Consider the following 18,806-nt stretch of genomic DNA (forward strand, 5'->3'; position numbering starts at 1 on the left):
CCTCTGGCTTAGCCTCACAAGCCTGTGAAGTATATGCTGAGTAATTGGCCCAAGTAGGCATAATGGCTGACTGGGGATTTGAACCCAGATCTCCTCCAGTCTAACATTCTAACCACTACACCATGCTAGCTTTCATATCAGCCTTTACTCAGGAACTTTCCACCATCACCCATGTGTAACTAATGGAGAATCTCTAGTCCAGCTACAACGTAAAGTATGATTTAGGAAGGGGGAAACCCTCTAAGCTGAAGAGAGAACAGGAAACGTTGGGCAGAACTACCGGTAGAGACTTCTCCCACCGAGACTTATCTAAAGCAAGTGGGAGGTGAAGATAAAGACAGATAAGTGTAAATCAATTTCCTTACTGTCAGACAGAGTCTATGACACAGCAGCAGGCTTGCTGTGGCTTGATTGAGTAATATAGGGTTCAGACCAGTCATTACTTATAGATTTACACTGACTTTTAAGCAGGCTCATACTTCTTTGCCACTTAGAAGTTACTATTAGTATCCCAAGGTTGCAATCCGCTTTGTTTTCCCCTTAAAAATATAAAGCAGTATAGAAATGAAATGGATAATAAGAATCGCACACACACACCAAGGAATAATATTGATGTATTTTAGAATTCTTTTTTACAAACATTATTTGATTAAAACACAAAATGAGTGAGAAATGGATTACATAGTACGTAATGGAGTTGACATTAGTCCTTTGGTGACATGCCATGTTTAAATGCTGGGTTCGGATACTTCATTAAAAAGAAAGTCCATCCAGTGTTGTGCAATCACAACTGAAGCATGCATTGCTTCCTACCCACACACACAGAGAATCTACTACCCCATATTAATTGTGGTATTCTGCTGTGGGAAATGAGATTGCCTGTCAGCAAGAGCAAAACAGTGGCAGAATCAGTTGCGTTAGAGACCAATTAAGGCAAGACACCTTTTCTACTATCCAAACGGAAGGAAATTGGCAGAGTGTCACTTCCATAACTCAAGAACATACAAGGGAGCTTTTCTTCAATTAGCTGTAAAATCAGTATAGATCTTATTAATGCACACCTTGCCATTTGCTCATGTATATTACTATTATTTCCCGTAGCTTATGACCATCCTGTATTATGCTGGAGAATCTGAAGAGGCAAGCACCATTGTGAGCATTTTAAAATTATATTTAAACACCCCAGAACTCAAATTCATCAGGCAGCAAATAGGCACTTTCTACTCTTTTCAACTCCATAGCTGTGCTTTCTCTAACCATTCATTCAGTCACATGGGGCAAAAATGGGCACATACAGAGGTACAGAGCAGAGGCAGGCAATGTGGTGCCTCCAGATGCTGCTGGATCCCAATTGTCAGCCTACTAGTCAGGGAAGATGGGAAGATGTAGCATCTGCAGGGTACCACCCCTGCCCCCGGCCCAGAAGAATTCAAATAGTATTTTTAAAAACAATACTGCAAATACTTTAAAAAATACTGACCATTAGTTTCAGTTAATCAGGTGTTCATCAGGGCAAATAATAATAATTCTGAAGGTGGAAGAATGCTTTATCTCTAGAGAATGCAAAGTTAGTCTAGTGAAGGAATATCATCTGCAGCAACTGGACTCAGATTTACAACGGGTGTGAAACTGGCCAAGCAGCGGTGAAATCTTCTTCTCTGCTGCTTTTTTGCTGGCTAATATGCAGAAAACTCAGCCAGACATGACATTTAATCTTCAGGCTTCTGCAGACACAACCTTTACATGGTAAATGCAAGTGGAGGGAGACTTCCTAAAGTGGTACAAGGACTGCCACTTTTATCTGGCAGTACTCCTAGGTTCAACATCCTGAACAGCTACAAGATGAGCAGAAATTCAATACTGCCCCCTCCATCCATGTATCTGTTACATTTATACATGCCATGAAAATAGAAAGGGATATAGGAACTTTGGCTGTAAAAACAAAGGAAAGGCATTTAAACAATATACCACTTTATTGCTTAAGTGATACCAGCCCCTTAACAAAGGGAGTTCTCCCTTAACAAAGGGAGTTTACCTAGATCAGGCATTCCCAAACTGCGGCCCTCCAGATGTTTTGGCCTACAACTCCCATGATCCCTAGCTCAGTGTTTCCCAACCTTGTGCCTCCAGCTGTTTTTGGACTACAACTCCCATCATCCCTAGCTAGCAAGACCAGTGGTCAGGAATGATGGGAATTGTAGTCCGAAAACAGCTGGAGGCACAAGGTTGGGAAACACTGCCCTAGCTAACAGGACCAGTGGTTGGGGAAGATTGGAATTGTAGTCCAAAACATCTGGAGGGCTGAAGTTTGGGGATGCCTGACCTAGATGCAAGACATATTAACACCCTCTCAGAAAACTGCACGTATCTGAAATGATACATCATCATCATATTAGGCAAGAGAAAAGATATTTTAGGAAATAGGTGTCCACCATCTCGCTATGTGTGATTGCACAGTGATTTCTCCAACTTGGGAGCTTGTACAGTAAAATGGCAACGTAATAAAACCACCAATAAAGGACTTATGATCCTGTATTTCATTTCTACTGCAGTCTGGCCCCCGCTTAGGAAGAATTTGTAAATGCAATAACCACAACATCTAGCAATGACATGTATGTATCAAACAACTACCACAGACAGCGCTTTTGTTCGAATTTCCATCATATCAAGCAAGAACACTTTGGAATCAAGGCAGTTCACGCATTCAGTTGCAAAACGGTAACAAGACATGAGAACCAGGATCAAATATTACGGCTTTCAAATAAATAGTGGTTATCTATTCAATCAGCTATTTCCCAGCAAATATTCATTTGAACAGAGAATTATGGGGCTCATGAAAAATCCAGTTCCAAAGTTCGTAAGGCTGAATACACAACAGCAATTTACTTCTTTATCCAAGCAGCATCACTGTGTGGCTAAATCCCCTTTTGTTCCCCTAGCTCTTTACCTGTAGCTTAACTGCACAGCAGTCACCTGGAAAGAGCTTTCAAAGTATATAATCTTGATGAAGTGTGTTCCCCCCCGGTTCATTTTTCACAGATCAAAAATAAAGAGTCTGTGCCTGACAAAGATGTGGAACGAATTAAAAGAGAGAAGTGCATAGAAAGCTGGGGCAGTTCAATCTTCTCTACATAGTCCTCACAGAGCCATGATTTATGACCGGCATTGGAGTAACTGTTAGTTTTAATATCCACGGCTGTTAACTGGGCCTGGTGAGAAGCACCAATGGCTTCCAGCATTGTCAGGAAGAGTTAAATGAAATGTATTTAACACTGGAGGATGGCGACTGACAGCTGGAGTTCCCCACAGGTCTTAAAGATCAATGTGTATTTCAGCCAATGGTGCAGAGACGTCCTTGTGCACTACTGGGGAGGTGATATAGCTCAATGGCAGAACACATGCTCTGCATGTAGAAGGTTCCACTTTCAATCCCCTGAAAGTCCTATTAAGAAGCATCAGTGAACAGAGCAGGGAAGGAGGACACTGGAGCCACTATAGGTCAAGAGCAGGCAGACCAAGGTGCTCAAGACGGGACAGCTAGGAACTTTGCAGGGTAAGTTTAAGGCCTGTCCTGCCATTACAAATAGGCACTTGGTTATTCAAGATCTCTTACTAGAAAGAAAGCCGAGGGCTAGAGGCCAAAAAAGTGCAATAAGTTGATGTGCTATAGAAATATTTTAGATACACAGTATAGGGGGATGCTGCTACGTAGCATTTCTCTGTCCAAAAATGGTGGAGAGAGAGAGAGTCAGGCTTTTCAGTACAGTGTGATCGCAATTTTCTCCAGCTTTCCTTCCAGAAACAGGTACATGGTCCTTTCAAAGGATTTGGCCTCTACAGTTTCACACACCAGTTCCTCAGTTTGAACCTATCCGAGAAAGAGAGGGTGGGGGTGGGGAAATCCCACCACCAACAGAGGAGACTTTCTTTGCTTGCTCAGCTGAGCAAAGAGGTAGATGTTCAGAGACATTCTCTTCAGGTGCCGACAGAAAAGAATTAGAACTGGCACCAGGGTACGGGTGAAATGCAACAGTGGACTTAAGATTCACCCTCTAGCTGAACTTTGGCCAGATGTTTTTGACAGCTGAAACAAAGAGATACATCGTGTTAGTTTTGCTCCACTACATGTGCTATAACAGAAACAGGGCAAAGTTTAAGACTGCCAAAGCAGAGTCCCAGGAGAACTCCACATGCAACATTAATTTCCAGTGAATCAAACCCACTAAAACCAAGAAAGCAGTAGAGTTTGCCCAGGATAATGATGCTAGAGCAGAGGAAACAGGCTGTAGACATTTTATCCCTATCAGAAAGACTGTAGTCCAACTGGTAATTTTTATGTTATTTAAACATCTATTTTTAAAAGAGATGCTATAGAGACCTGACACCTATTACATGAACTTTAGCATTAGGAAGCTACAGCCCCTATGTCAGAGGTTTCCAAAGATTTTTGCCAAGCCCTTTTTGTCTATTTGAGCTTTGTAGGAGCCTTCTTTGAAGATGCAAGCAAACAAGTCCTTCTTACGAGGCACCCACCTGCATTTTCTCCAGTTTGCCATTCAAGCTTTCTGACTCTCGCAGTCTCCTACACCTACTCTGCAAAACTTGTTTTTATCACTGTCCTTCAAAATAAGAGATTTCTTCAAAAACACTGTACCCTCATATTTCTCAATCATTTGTTTAGCAGAAACTGCCCCCACCTGATCACATCACAAGGCACGAGACTCCCATGCAGCCTTGATTCCCATCTTCACTGCTGTTGAGCCTTTTCATCCGATATTGGCGGATCTCCCTCACCAATGTGTAAAAGGCATCTTCAACACCCTGAGCGGGAAAGAAACTCTGGTCAGAAACAAGTGCTTCTGGGCCTAGGAGATGTTTTCCTTGTTGCCTCTTCTCCACACATCCCTCTTGAAAGGTTTCATGTCAAATTTACTGAGTTGGAGTCCCTCATTCTACAGCAGGGGACTGCATTACAGTAGTAGGCAGAATCAATGAAAGGAATAGGGGAACCCTCCCCCCCCCACTCTCCCTTATATACACCCACCACCATTCACACATAAAAACATACATAAACCTCAACCCCCATCATTCATTCATTCATTCATTCATTCATTCACATTCACTCATGAACAACAACAGCCATTGGACTTGGAAAATAAAGCACTGAAGCTGAGATTGAGAAGGTGGTTTTTGTGGGTATTACAGCACATGAGAGGAGGGTTAATCCTTCCCTCCCAAACTGCAATTACCATGAAGATTCCACACCCCTACCTGTGTGGCAAATAGGCTTAAAAAGAGCCTCATATTTTGAGCCAACATGAGGGTGCTGTTGTTGTTTTTGAAACCTAATTGCCACACCCGAAAGGGGTGGTGGTGTGCCACACGTGCCATGGAAGTCTAACCCTTTCCTTCCAAGCCACAAACATGCCCACAAGACATCAATCAGGTACGCTTGAAAAAAAGCCTCCTACTGATATTAATTAGAAATTTTCAGGCCTGATTGCTGCATGCATGGCATTTGGGGCAGTGGAGAGGGGAGAAAAGGGTTAACCCCAGCTGTGATTCCCCCCAGAAAGGGTCATCCCAACATGACAAATAGGGTTTTTTTAAAAAAAAACTTCCACTTTCATCAATGGAACCTTACTCCTCACAAGCAGGAAGTGTGCTTGCTTCTTTTTTTAAGGTTCCAAGTTTATGCAGCCTATAGGATAGTACTCCTACCAACAAGCTCCAACCCTCTGCTTGCCTAGTGCTGGCTTCTCAATCAGTGTACCAGAACAGTGCTGGCAGTTCTCAAGAGAGCAAAGCAGAAGCACAAGAATCCATTACCTGTCTCGTTTTGGCAGATGTCTCAATGAAGGGAATCCCATAGCTCTTGGCTACTTCATGAGCTTGTTTGGTATCTACTGTTCGTGTTGGCAGGTCACATTTGTTTCCCACTAACACCATTGGTACGTCTTCTGAATCTTTCACTCTTTTAATCTGCTCTCTGAAGAAACGGGTGGGAAGAGATCACAGCCTCTATGTTTCAATTTTACATGTTGTTCAAATTGCCATTGCTCCCAAAACACAGCAGCTGCACCTGGCTGCTTCTCTTCTGACTTCAGATAATGAAAAATCCTGCAGTTCAGAGGAATGCCATAAGGTGGCCTTATGATATCACATGATTGCATAATTTTATATAAGCTGTCCTTCTGAATTGAAAGTGGGATAGAAATCAAATCAGCATAACATTAACTATATGAACCAGGTAATGGGAACAGAAAGGTGCTCCAACCATCCTTTTATTCACCCGAGTATGATCCTCTCCATCCCTTCTTATGCCAGGGCAGCTATCACAATTGTCCCCTATTTCTCCAGAACTATTTTGAATATTTTGATCAGGTAACGGTATTTGATTGATTTATGAGCAAACACCTGTTGAACAGCATATTCAGCTGTACATAAACCCCTGAGCTTTTGATTGTGCAGTTTGATTTCAAACCACACAGACAAATGAAAATGCTTTACCAGATAGCAGCTGACTGACAGGTGGGCAGCCCTCACCTAATTGTCAAAACAGTCTATGGGGGTAGGGGGAGGCCAGGATCCAACCTGCTGGCAGGATCCAGTTACCACCTCTGTTCTAGACATGACTACCAACTGCTTTAGCAATAAAGTCTGTTCAAAGGCCACAGTGGATTTTGACTCAGCACTAGCATGCACCTCCTTCCTGCAAGCAGAGCTTACCTGTAAAGATTGATATCTGCAAATGATTTGCTGTTGTTGATGGCGAACACACATAGAAAGCCTTCCCCAGTTCTCATGTACTGATCTCTCATGGCACTATACTCTTCTTGCCCTGCTGTGTCCAGGATATCTAACAAACAGGTCTCTCCATCAATAACTACCTGTTTGCGGTAAGAGTCCTGTGGGAAAGAAGTATAGTTTCAGGACTAAGCACGATCTGATCCGCCAAATCCTGTTTGCCACACACTTCAACACACTGTGAGGATCCACTGTTTCGAAATCAGCACCCTCTCCAATCTTTACTGTATTTGGTGATTTAAAAGATGACGTGCTTCCAGCAGCATGAGTTGTTGGGGGGGACGGGGACTCCAGACATGACTGTTTACAGGCTATTTGTTCATTCGACTGAAGAACCTCATGATCTCTTCTCAAACAAGGAAAGACACCAGTTGAGATTTTTTTTAAAAAAACAACAACAAAACTTTAAAAACATGGGAGTTTCTGGTAAAGTTCCAGAAACCAAACTTAGAACAAGGGAGGAATCTGTGTCCCAGTTCTGGGAAAGCTCTGTCCCTCATCATCAGAGTAGATCCACTGGAACCAATGGTTTTATGCTAGCATGACTAATTTAATCCCACTGATTTCAATGGTTTACTCTGAGTATGACTTAAACAGATACCACTGATTAACAGTTAAGTGGATCTGAAAAAAATATTAATACTTTTGCAAAACAGTTCTACATTTTCTGGTATTATAAGGATAAATGAATCCATATTTTCTGGCCCCTTCTCTAAAGATGGGATCAGTTTAATGAGCGTGAGACTTTGGGTTTCTAATACCAGAGGACAGTATGCTGCACCTCTTGTATGCCAGTAGTAAAGCAAACACAAGAAATATAGGTTGATATCACACACACACACAGTCAATATGGTGCTGAGGCCGAAAATGCCTGCAGGAGCTCACCTCTATAGTGGGATCATATTCATCTACAAAGTGATTCTGGATGAGCTGGATGGTTAGGGCACTTTTCCCAACACCACCAGCTCCTACCACTACCAGCTTGTATTCAGTCATCGCCCTCCTCAGGGACCTGTTGGTAGGACAGATACATTAGCAGAGCCAAGAGCTCCAAAAGAGTGTCTTTCAGGAACACACAGCACATGCAGAGACAGAATAAAAATTCTGAACACCCAACATGTTTGGTACTGTAGCAGCCAGCTAGAGGGCTTTACCACAGGCTGAAAGGCAGATGATAAATTAAACAAAACAAGGCCAAACCCAGTCTGAGAATTCATGGATGATTGATCTGGACCCAAATCCCCCCCAATACAAGCTCAGCAGTGTAAAATAATAAGTCAGATCCTAGACATGGGCTGCAAAATTATACACATTTACCAGAAAGTTATGTTGAACTCAATGGAGTTTACTTTTGAGTAGGCATGCACAGGATTGCACTATTAGCCTAGGTAGCCACTGGCTCAAATCCATTCTCTACCACAGGAGTGGAGGATCTTAGTCAGCCTCTGGCCACATTCCCTTCGTGGCAATCTGCCAGGGGCCACATGCCAGTAGTGAGCATGGCCAAAACATTAGTGGGGGGAGCAACTGTAGAAATATGTTTGTACTATAAGTTACACATCCCTCTCTAAACTCCAGCCAGGCAAACAAGAAACGTTATCAGAAGTCAAAGGCACATTCCAGACAGGCAAAAATATTTAAGGAGGGATGTGGCTCGGGTGTGTGTGTGGCCTAGGGAAGAGTCTCGAGGGCCAGGTGGAGAGGCCTGGAGAGACACATATGGCCCCTGGACCTGAGGGTCCCCTTATTCTCACAATACTGTGAAGCAGTTTAGGTTGAGCAGTACAGTAGCTTGCACAAGGCCACTAAGGAGAGAAAGTTACTGGGTGCTGCTGGGCAAGCAACTGCTCAACCTAAACTGATGTGAGAATAAGATGAAAAAATATGTAAATGATTTTTGAATAGGTAACTGGAGACAATTTTAAGATGGATGAAGATAACCCAGCTGAAACTCAATTCAGATAAGAGAGCTGCTCTGAACGGGGAATCTGGCTGATCTGGATAGAGAGGTACAACTGGCCTCAGATTGTATTGCATTTCCTGAAGGGTGACATCAAAATTTGTAGTTTGAAGTGCAGCTGACACCTGTGGTTAGATTTGTATGGCCTCAACATTATGCTGTCCTTAAAAACTTCTCTTTTGGTCCAATTTCTCTTAAAGGTTGCTCATTTAGAATTGGTAATTTTGGTGCAGAGAGTTCTGTCTATTAGCAATTTATACTGATGTTTTTAAACTGTTTTTAACTAGCATAGGTTTTTAAATGACTGTAAATACTGCTGCTGTTATATTTTGTATATGTACTGTTTTATGGTGTTTCAATCTGCACTGAATGGCTTTGCACAGGCTAGCATACAAATGATTTTATAAATAGAAATGTTGTTTTAATACAGAGCATGCAGTGAATAGATTTAGGCTGTGCCTCATGTCAAAATGTAAACATTTCAGGACACAAACTTGTGGCAGAGAAAGCTATCAAGCCACAATGGCTATCTTCCACTTCCACTGACAGCATTCGGTGCGCCTCCAAATACGAGGGGCTGGGAATCGCAGGTGAGCAGAGTGCTGTTGCGCCCGTGTCCTGCTTTCGGGCTTCCCACAGGCACCTGTCCCGCCACTGTGGGTACAGGATGTTAGACTGGCCTGATCCATCATCAGGGCTCTCCTTACGTTCACTCGCGTCTAGCCTGTGACTGCCAACATCTGATGTCCAGAGAGGGACAAAGCAAAGGTGAGCCCCGCTTGGCAGCCCCAACACCCCATCTCTCTGCACGCCTTGAGACCACCAAGGGCAGCCGGGCAGCCCCCGGAGGACCTTTCCCCATACGAGCAGGGCAGCGAAAGGGGGTCGCCCACCAAGCACCCACCAAGCCCTCAGGCTGCCGGCCCCCAAGCAGACAGAGTCGCTGAGATAGAGCCCCCAGCAGCCCGCATGGAGGTCCAGGGGAGAAGCGGTTCCAGCGGAAGGGACGGGCACACCCAACCCGGGCAGCGAACGAAGAGCCGCCCAAGGCAGCGTCTCCCGGCACCAGGCGGAGAAAGACAGCGCCGCATCTTCCCGACCAGCACCTCAGCCCGAAGGGGATACGGGGCTGTCCTGTCTCCCCCTTTCCTCGTTACGAGTCGCCTCTCACCTCACTTCAAGAATCCGCAGCCACCAGAACGCCCTTCCCAAGACCGGCCCTTCCGACCCGCCGTACGGTTGACGTCATCACCCGGCGCCGGAAGCATTCGGAGACATTGCTCGCTTGGGCGGGGCTAACTGAAAGCAAGGGCTCCGCGGGGATGGCTGGGCGGCTGGTTGTTGTTGTCCTGCTGCCTAGCGAGATCGCGGGTGGGTGGGTGGGTGGGCTCGCGGAACGGCGCTTCCCATCCCAGTTGCGGCAAGTAGGAAGGAAGAACAGCGCCGGATGAAGGACAGCGCCCGGCAGGACTCCGAAGCCAAACGCAATGTCCGCTCCAGGCACCGGGAGTCGATGGAAGTCGCTTTCTTCAGGGCCACAGCAGTGGTTTATAGAGCCAGGTGGTGGTGAACTGTAGCCATTCGTCTGTTGTTGGACTACACCAGGCATCCCCAAACTCGGCCCTCCAGATGTTTTGGAGTACAATTCCCATCTTCCCCAACCACTAGTCCTGTTAGCTAGGGGTCATGGGAGTTGTAGGCCAAAACATCTGGAGGTAAATAGCAAAATAGAAACAGATTAAAATAAGGTAAATAGCAAATAGGAACAGATTAATCCCCGACTTCCCCCAGCTATGCAGTCTCAATCTAATTTGTTCCGTTGCTTTTAAGCTTAAACAAAGAGTCAGCAGATCAGAACATGGGTCTCCAATGTGCATTTGGTCCTTGGCTTCTTTTGTCTATTTATCCCCACTCCACTGCCTGTAAGGCCCCATTCGGCTTGCTTGTGAAGCAGCCAGTAGCTAAGTAATTTGACTCACCTGTTGTAAAAATACCTGAAGGAGCGTCTCCACCCCCATCATTCAGCCCGGACACTGAGATCCAGCACCGAGGGCCTTCTGGTGGCTCCCTCATTGTGAGAAGTGAGGTTACAGGGAACCAGACAGAGGGCCTTCTCGGTAGTGGCACCCGCCCTGTGGAACGCCCTCCCAGCAGATGTCAAGGCAATAAGCAACTATTTTACTTTTAGAAGGCAACTGAAGGCGGCCCTGTTTAGGGAAGTTTTTAATGTTTGATGCTGTACTGTTTTTAATACAGTATTTGGTTGGAAGCCGCCCAGAGTGGCTGGGGAAACCCAGCCAGATGGGCGGGGTATAAATAATAAATTATTATAAAAATTTATCTGCACACAGATGAACAATCAGTACCTAAGGAAAGAGATAGACCACTGGTTCTGTTAGCTAGGGATGATGGGCGTTGTAGTCCCAAAACATCTGGAGGGCCGAATTTGGGGGTGCCTGGAATACATGGATCCGGAGTGGGGTCCCTAAGATGGTTGGATGGCGCCTTGTATGCCACCACCTCCTGCACCAGCTTAGCTGCAGCTCCTACAGCCAAGCTGGTACCAAGCATATTCTCTGCTTTCCTAGGGAAACCCAGCCAAATGGATGGGTATCATCATCCTCCTCTTTTGGGCAAAACTGGGAGTGAGGCCTTGTCATCTGTGCAGCCCAAGACCTCCATACACAATGCCCAAGCTTGCGCCCTGGGGAGGTCACTTTGCAGCAGTTGGACTTCACCCCTGAGGCGCACTCCACTCGAGGCAGATGGAGACCAACATAGAATCATATGAGTTGGAAGAGACCACAAGGGCCATCCAGTCCAACCCCCTGCCAAGCAGGAACATCATCATCCCTGCCCATCAGGCACACCTGTGTGTCCATTGTAGAAGCTGCTACATACTCTTGCAATGATCTCATGCACCCCTTTTAAAGTGTTGATGGCAGGGGATTGAACGCAGGACCTTGCACATGTTATCACTTAGAGCACAGGTTCCACTGGAGTGTAAATGAAACGAATTGAACTTTTCAAAACCCCTTCTCACTAGAAGATAGTGTGCTTTTGTGAAAAAGTGCTCTTTGCATGGTGTCCCACCCTCACTCTTCTTCCCTTTTCTCACTATGTGAATGGACCACTGCTACAGTTCTTTTCCTGTCACCTCTGAATCCAGCTAGGCTCGGCTTCTAGTCAAGCCTCTTAAGATAGGAGGAGAGGGGGAGATAATATACTGAAAACAGATATTTTACACCCAACACCCACCCCATAACAGCCAATAGGTACTTCATGACACTTGTAAAATCACAGTGGGCACCCAATGATCACCATTATAGCAAAAATAGTATATATGCCTAACATAAGTGTTTTATGAAATCATGTGTAGAGATAGTGAATAAAGAGAACCTTTATCTTTATCCAGAAACACTTGAAATCAGTTACATAATGATGCTGAAATTCATTAGATTCAGGATAGCCAAAATAAAGTTGCTTTCTTACAATATAATTAACAAGATCCTGTGTAAACTACTTTGAGGGTTATTTGTTTTTTTCAATCAAGCGGTGTATAAATTTTATTAAATAAAATATCAAATCAAAACTGTTCAAAGTAATACCAGTTGCATGTATACACACATACAAACACACATACAAACAGTAGGATACTTTTATTGATTTATTGTTCTTGTGCCTTCTGGAAACATCTAGTTGGCAACATGCTAGACATGTTGACCAACCTTAGACAGTGATCAGTTTTTACCAAAGCACTTATACTTTGTATAAACAAATAGCTGCACATATACAACGCACTGAGAATAACTGTTGTCAGGTTCCGGTTTCCGCCGGCAGGAATGGCGGACCTGTTTTCCATCTCTCTGACCTTCGTAAGGAATTTGGCGGTTGCTAGGGGAGTAAATGGCAACCCCCTACCCTCTCCGGGGGTTAGGGAGAGGGGCCGCTGGCCCGCGATGCCCCCAGACCCACTCCGACTGTTTTTGGAGTGGGGGGAGCTTGGGCTGAGCACTTACGAGGGCCAGGACTCCCGGACGCTAATCTGCATGGCGGGGATTTCCATGGTTAAAGAAGATAATTAGGCTTAAATCTATGGACATACTTCAGAAGGAGGGGAAGAAGCGCTGTTTACTGCTGAGAAATTTATGCTGCTGAGGGAGAGGAGTCAAAGGCTGTATTTCATCTGAAAGAAGGATTGATGGGGACGGAGCGATAAGGGAAGTGAGTCCTTTTTAATTTTTCTTCATATGAGTTACTTCGTACCTTCCCAGACGCGATGTCCTGGTTTGTTTGGAGTGAAAGAGAAGCAAAAGACTGTGTGAGTTGAACTTTATAAACTGTTGTTACTGAGCATATTTTTTAAAGATGTGGAGTTGCCGACGAGAAAAGCCCTCCTCTAGTTGGACGGAAGGAGTCCTGGACGCGTTCGGAGGATTTATGAGCTGTGACGCACTTTGAATTGGAGCAGCGACCTGAAGCTAAGTTCAGCTATAGGGCAAGGAGATCCATCAATTTACCAAGAGTTTATGGTTTGATGTTTGGGTCTTCTGCCTGGAAAAGCTGTAAATTTTATAAGATCGTTAATCTACCCGGTTATGAGAGAAAACGAAAGTGTTTTGAGTTTTTTTAAGATGGCGCTGCTTCGTGTTGACGCAACAGGGAGCTCCAGACCAAGAAGATTTATGGGGAGGCTGGACTGATTAACCCACACAGGAGAAAGAACATTTGTGAAACCTTGTTTGATATTTATCTCAGCAGCTGGGAAACAATCGGTTGAAAGTGGAAAACATCTATGTGATTATAAGGGAAAGATTCGGATTATTATGAACTTGGAGAGACGATTTGAACTTTAGAAAAAAGACGGCAGTGGACGGTTGCGAGGAATCCCCAATTTCTTGAAGCATGGGAACCCCAAAAAAATTTTTTTTAGATGATTTGGCATAATATTCGGTTTGATTGATATATATGTGTATAATTTGAAATAACGAATGTGATATAATTGGTTTTAATTGGAAAATTAATAAAAATATATTTTTTTTTAAAAAAAAGAATAACTGTTGTCAGAATCTGCGTATGAACTCAATTTTTCAGTCATAATTTCATTGTAGAAAGGATTTATGGGTAGTAGAAAATTCAGTTTTAATCAAGAGTAGACCCATTGAAATTAACAAACATGAGATTAAGTTAGGTACATTAATTTCAGCACATCTGCTGTGTGTAAAATTTAGTTGAATACCACCCATGATGAGGATGTAGCAACTATGGAAGTAACTAATCACTTGGTACCATTATTTGAAGATATATCATGCTTTTCCTAGGAGAGTTCCTGCCTACCCTACCCCCCAAATAAAGTAAGCTTTCAGACAATGCCTTTAGCTTATTTAAAGATAGTTCTGAAGTTGATGGCATGCTAGTATCTTTGTGACATTTTCGTTTATCTAATAGACATGTTGCATTGTTCCCAGTGGAATATTGGTACCTGCTAATGTTTAGCAAGTGTAGTTGATATCAAGTCATTTAAAAAGGCACCCTTTTTCTATACCATTTGCAATGTTTTGCTTAAATGACAGAAAATGTGAACAGAATTGGAAGTAGTCTACTTTTATTGGAAAATAATGTGTTTTTGTTTAAATACAGAGAAATCTGAAGTCAGATTTATTCCCCAGCAACAAACTTCTCAAGCTACTCCCAAATTTTGGCTGACAAGAACTGAACTCTCTCAACCCTAATGTACTGCAGGGAAGAAATGTTTTAAAGCACCATTGTGGAGAGCTACTGTAGACTCACATCCCCTGTGTGTTCTAAGTGTACAAACCTAATCCTTCCACCCCTGCTTTATAGCACAACGATGATATGTACATATTAATGTTGTGCACCAAATCTGACGGAAACCCAGATCACAAACTGAATTGGGCAGATCTGGGCTTTAACTATTTGGCTGAGACTGCCATGGTCTAGTCAGCCCACCCATAGAGAATTGGGGATATCTCAGAAAGTGGAGTGGTCAGGTGGGTGGGGGAAGAGGAAAGAAGGCAAGCAGCCTCTGCAAGATTGAAGAGCCGCGTGACACAATTTGCAGAAGGGCTTTCAAACTGTTGCCAGATTGCACTTTGAATTGAACCTGCCAGTTCCCAGCACAACCTTACCAACTGAGGAACAGAGTGCAATCCTACTGGCTGCAGGCATTTGTTTTGCATTCCCTGCAGAGGTGGTGTTAGCGAAGCACGCTGCAGTAATTAACTCTCTCTTGACCTGCTGCTGAGTGGAAGGTTCAGTCCTGCTCTAGTGTGGTCATAAGAGCAGGGGAAAGGAAATGCTGTATTTCCTTGTCTTCCCACTCCTGAGCACATATAATAGAGGTTAAAATCCTGATTATACATGAGGGCTGGTCCCCAAATCCATTTGCAGGCCAGATCTAGTTGGGGCCTAGTGGCAGACCAGGAGTACGCTCAGCCCAGCCCTAGTACACATGCACAAGAAATGACTGCATTGAGGTGGTGTGTAGTTTCTAATGCAATTGCATAGCAAGCTTAAGATCAGCTTGTCTGTTTAGCAATGCAAATTATTGGGGTGAGGAATGCAAATACACTACAGTGGTACCTTGGGTTACAGATGATTCAGGTTACAGACTCCGCTAACCAAAAAATAGTACCTCGGGTTAATAACTTTGCTCCAGGATGAGAACAGAAATCGCACGAGCAGCGGTGGGGCGGCAGCACGCAATAATTGTGCGATATTTGTGGTGCCTTGAAATCGGCTGCCCTGCTCTCCCTTGTGCAAGGAGTGATATATTGCTGCATATTGCTGGGTCAAAATCATTGTAGTGTGATTTCAAAACTGATTTTGACCAATATACTATTGAAAAATCACACAGCGCTAAAACAGACCATAGCATTTGTGATATTACCATGCAAAAATGACAAAATTTAGTTTCGGGGGGGAGGCAAGGGCCACAGACTTCTGGTTGCATTCTGTGGACTCCCAGGGGTCTCCGGACCTCCAATTGGGAACTACTGGTGTAGGTGGATGTGGGGTGAATATAGTCAAAGTTTGATTTCAGCATACCAGTGAGAAAGGTTTCCTGGCAAATTTTAATTGGAATATGTGCCCCAATTGACAACAAATCTGAGATGTTTGAATAGAGTGAGTGAGGTGTGTGTATGCATGTATGAATAACATATTTAATTTTACATGTTGCATAAATCTCAAGATTCTGTCTCATAGTCCAAAATGTTTGAACTGAAATTTTTGATACTAAAAGAAAAAGTGCAATCAGTGTAGTTTTAAGTGCTATCTTTTAAAAACCCAAAGCTTTCCTTGAAATTATTCTAATTCTACTTAGAAATGCCAATTTCAACTCCAGCTACCCAGTGTGACTGGTATGACATCCATTTCACTGTGGTATGTGTGGAAGAGACCCTCCACCTGGGAGAAAAAAACCACCGTTCCTTGCCAACCTGTGCTCAGCATCTGATCTCATACCATCCAAGGACATGTGCTTTGTACCAGTGAAACCCTTACCAGTAGGTTACAACACTTCATTGAGCCAGCTGGAAAAAGTGTCTAGAATGGCCTGAGAATACAGAAGTTAGTCAACTCTGATCTATACCACATGGAGTATATTTTGCGACCAGGAATAGTCTTAATGAAGGAGTTACAAGATTGAGGCAGTTTTTCAAAATCAGTAAAACTTTATTCTATTTCCATTCTTCGCCATTAACAGAAAAATTGGAGAAAGCAATGTTTGTTTTACAAAGATAATGCATCTCCCAGAGAAGAAAAACCCTAAATTGAGAATAGAGGTAACATGGGAAAAAAACACAGTACTGCCCTCTATTCAAAGAAAATAACTCCTGATCTTTTTGGTTAAAGTAATACTTAGACCAATCATTTAGTTTGCTCGCTTGATAAAGTGTGGCTGAGGGAGGGGAGGGAGGGGAGAGAAGGGGCCTGGAGGGAGGGAAAAAAAAAGCACACAGACATCAACTATTTCACCTTGATGAAAGTCTCAATACAGCTATGGAAAGCCTAAGTATTCTTTTACAGTACACTGGGTGCTGGCTGCAAAAAAAAAATGTCTTCACTTCAGGCACAACTTTTTAAATTTTTTATTCAGTAAAATAAACTGGGTTTAGAAGCTGCAGTGTTCTAAGCAGCAGCAAATTTGTGCATTGTTTTAAATATCTTTAAGTTATCACACTGATGGCACACCTCATCCTTATGAAATTCTGCACTGTGCATGCTAATTGAAGAGAATTACAAAAACTATCAAGTCTACTCTGGAAGATACTTTCAATGTGATCTAGGAGATAACGTTGCTTGCTATATGGACTTTAGTTTAAATGAGACATACAAAACATTTTAACATTTGGCCATCAACTTAAGGAACTTGTTTGAGTGCTCATACAGGATTCTATATAAACAGTTGGTATAGTCATCCTCATATGGTCCTCAAAACTAGAGCAGAATGAACAGGAACTTAACCTCTCCTGTCTTGAGAGAGAGTAAAGCAACTGAAAGCTAAGGCATTTTAACACCTTGGCAAGATGTGAATTAAGGAAATATATATATATAGATAGATATATGTATATCCTTTCAGTGCAGAATTTCATAAGGTCTACCAGAGTAGAACTGTCTATAATGTTTACTTAAAGAGGCAAAGTAGATTTGCAGTTACCAGTTGCGTTAAATGCACCATTCAAAAAGCTTCTAACACGTGATACTATAAGGCGCCACCTTAGGTTCTCCAGGATGCAACTGTGCATATTTTAAAACTGTTTCATAAATTTATTTTTAAACATAACATGAGGAAGGTGTTAAAACTGGTGTAATAGCTCTTTAGAATTTGGAAGGGATGAATATTGGGATATTCAGTACCCTTCACCAGACCCCACCATTTGCTCCAACATAGTTATTTGCTTTGAGACCAGTTAGTCGATAACACCAGCTTGACGAATCTTTCTCTCTGCACCAAATCCCTGTAAATAGTGAAGTAACTGAATGAGTTTAAACTGGAACTTGAAATCATGAATAAGGAAAGTAAAGAGAGCTGCAAGCAGTCACATATAATCAATATTGCTACTGAGCATATTAGAAGGGAATGCTTTATTCATTTTCATAACATGCTCTCCTTCACTGCCATCTGTCCACACCCAATCATTCCACATGGCCCCTTGATGCTATTCCATCTCTTGTGCTATCACTACTTATTAACCTGTCTCTCTCTCACTGTCTCTACCATGTTTAAACATCCAAATTTCTAAAAATAAAAAGCTCCATTGACTCAACCTCAACTTCTAACTGCCAGCTGCTTGCTCCTTTCCCCCTTTGCTCCAAACTCATGGGCATTGCTTATTCGTGCAATCTTGCCTTCCTTCCTTCCAGTTCTATTCTTGACTCCACTGACTGCTTTTGTTAGAAATAACACATCATATTTTGCTACAAAACCTAAAGCTCTCTGAGGTGCCCTTGCCCTCTCCAACTAGCTCCCTTTAGCACAGATGAGTTTTTCCGCAATTTACACAACACTTTGTCCCCCCCTCACCAACCTTGAAGACTACTCTACACAATATTCCCCAAATCTCTTCACTGGCACCCTTTAAAAAATAATAAGCAGAGGCTCCACATCTATACCGTTTAAAAATCTCCAGTTTTACCATGTCTTTTTAGCCCTTAGTCTGCCAGTTACATCCCTGCTAATGACAGCACTCTCTTATAGAATCCTCTGCAATCTGACAGTCTCTCTCTCTCTCGGTCTTATAAGATAACTCCACACATGTTCCTTAAACATTTAGTACCTCTTCTCTCCCATCAAATCCCTCTTTTTCAAAGGGTTTTTGACTGACCCATTACCTTCAATCTTCTCACACATTCATGTACTCCCACCATTTTCTACCCCCCCCTGTTTATTTTGGAATTACACTCACTAGAGAAGAGGCACTCTAAAATCTTGCACTGTGTTCCAGTTTATCGTTTAAGTCCTTTGTACTTCCATGTTCAACTCAGTTTCAGCAACCTAAGAAATCCAGCATCCTGT

General features: G+C 43.1%; 2 protein-coding genes across 8 annotated transcripts in view; both read right to left on the reverse strand.

Moving 5' to 3' along the window:
* Positions 1-596: 596 nt before the first annotated feature.
* Positions 597-10,067, reverse strand: NRAS (NRAS proto-oncogene, GTPase). Its single transcript, XM_035123736.2, has 6 exons — positions 9,939-10,067; positions 7,693-7,819; positions 6,730-6,908; positions 5,830-5,989; positions 4,698-4,821; positions 597-4,084 (listed from the first exon to the last, which is right to left on the reverse strand). The coding sequence occupies exons 2-5, from the start codon at positions 7,801-7,803 to the stop codon at positions 4,702-4,704; spliced, it is 570 nt and encodes a 189-aa protein (XP_034979627.1). The 5' UTR covers positions 7,804-7,819; positions 9,939-10,067; the 3' UTR covers positions 597-4,084; positions 4,698-4,701.
* Positions 10,068-16,438: 6,371 nt separating this feature from the next.
* The window catches only part of CSDE1 (cold shock domain containing E1), a 28,749-nt gene continuing 26,381 nt past the window's right edge, over positions 16,439-18,806 (reverse strand). For all 7 annotated transcript variants that reach the window (XM_035122142.2, XM_035122143.2, XM_035122141.2 and 4 more), the window contains one exon: positions 16,439-17,748. In XM_035122142.2, coding sequence (XP_034978033.1) covers positions 17,701-17,748 — 48 coding nt within the window. In that variant the 3' untranslated portion in view covers positions 16,439-17,700. The remainder of the gene's footprint in view (positions 17,749-18,806) is intronic.

This window comes from Zootoca vivipara, chromosome 7, assembly GCF_963506605.1.
Source record: "Zootoca vivipara chromosome 7, rZooViv1.1, whole genome shotgun sequence".
NCBI lineage: Eukaryota > Metazoa > Chordata > Lepidosauria > Squamata > Lacertidae > Zootoca > Zootoca vivipara.

Bases quoted from the DNA above. Each gene is read 5' to 3' on its own strand.
- NRAS (XM_035123736.2), bottom strand. From the start codon at position 7,803: ATGACTGAATACAAGCTGGTAGTGGTAGGAGCTGGTGGTGTTGGGAAA. The intron at 5,990-6,729 runs GTAAGCTCTGCT...CCGTTTCTTCAG, and splicing joins GCAGATATCAATCTTTACAG to AGAGCAGATTAAAAGAGTGA. The intron at 4,822-5,829 runs GTAATGGATTCT...TTTCCCGCTCAG, and splicing joins CATCTGCCAAAACGAGACAG to GGTGTTGAAGATGCCTTTTA.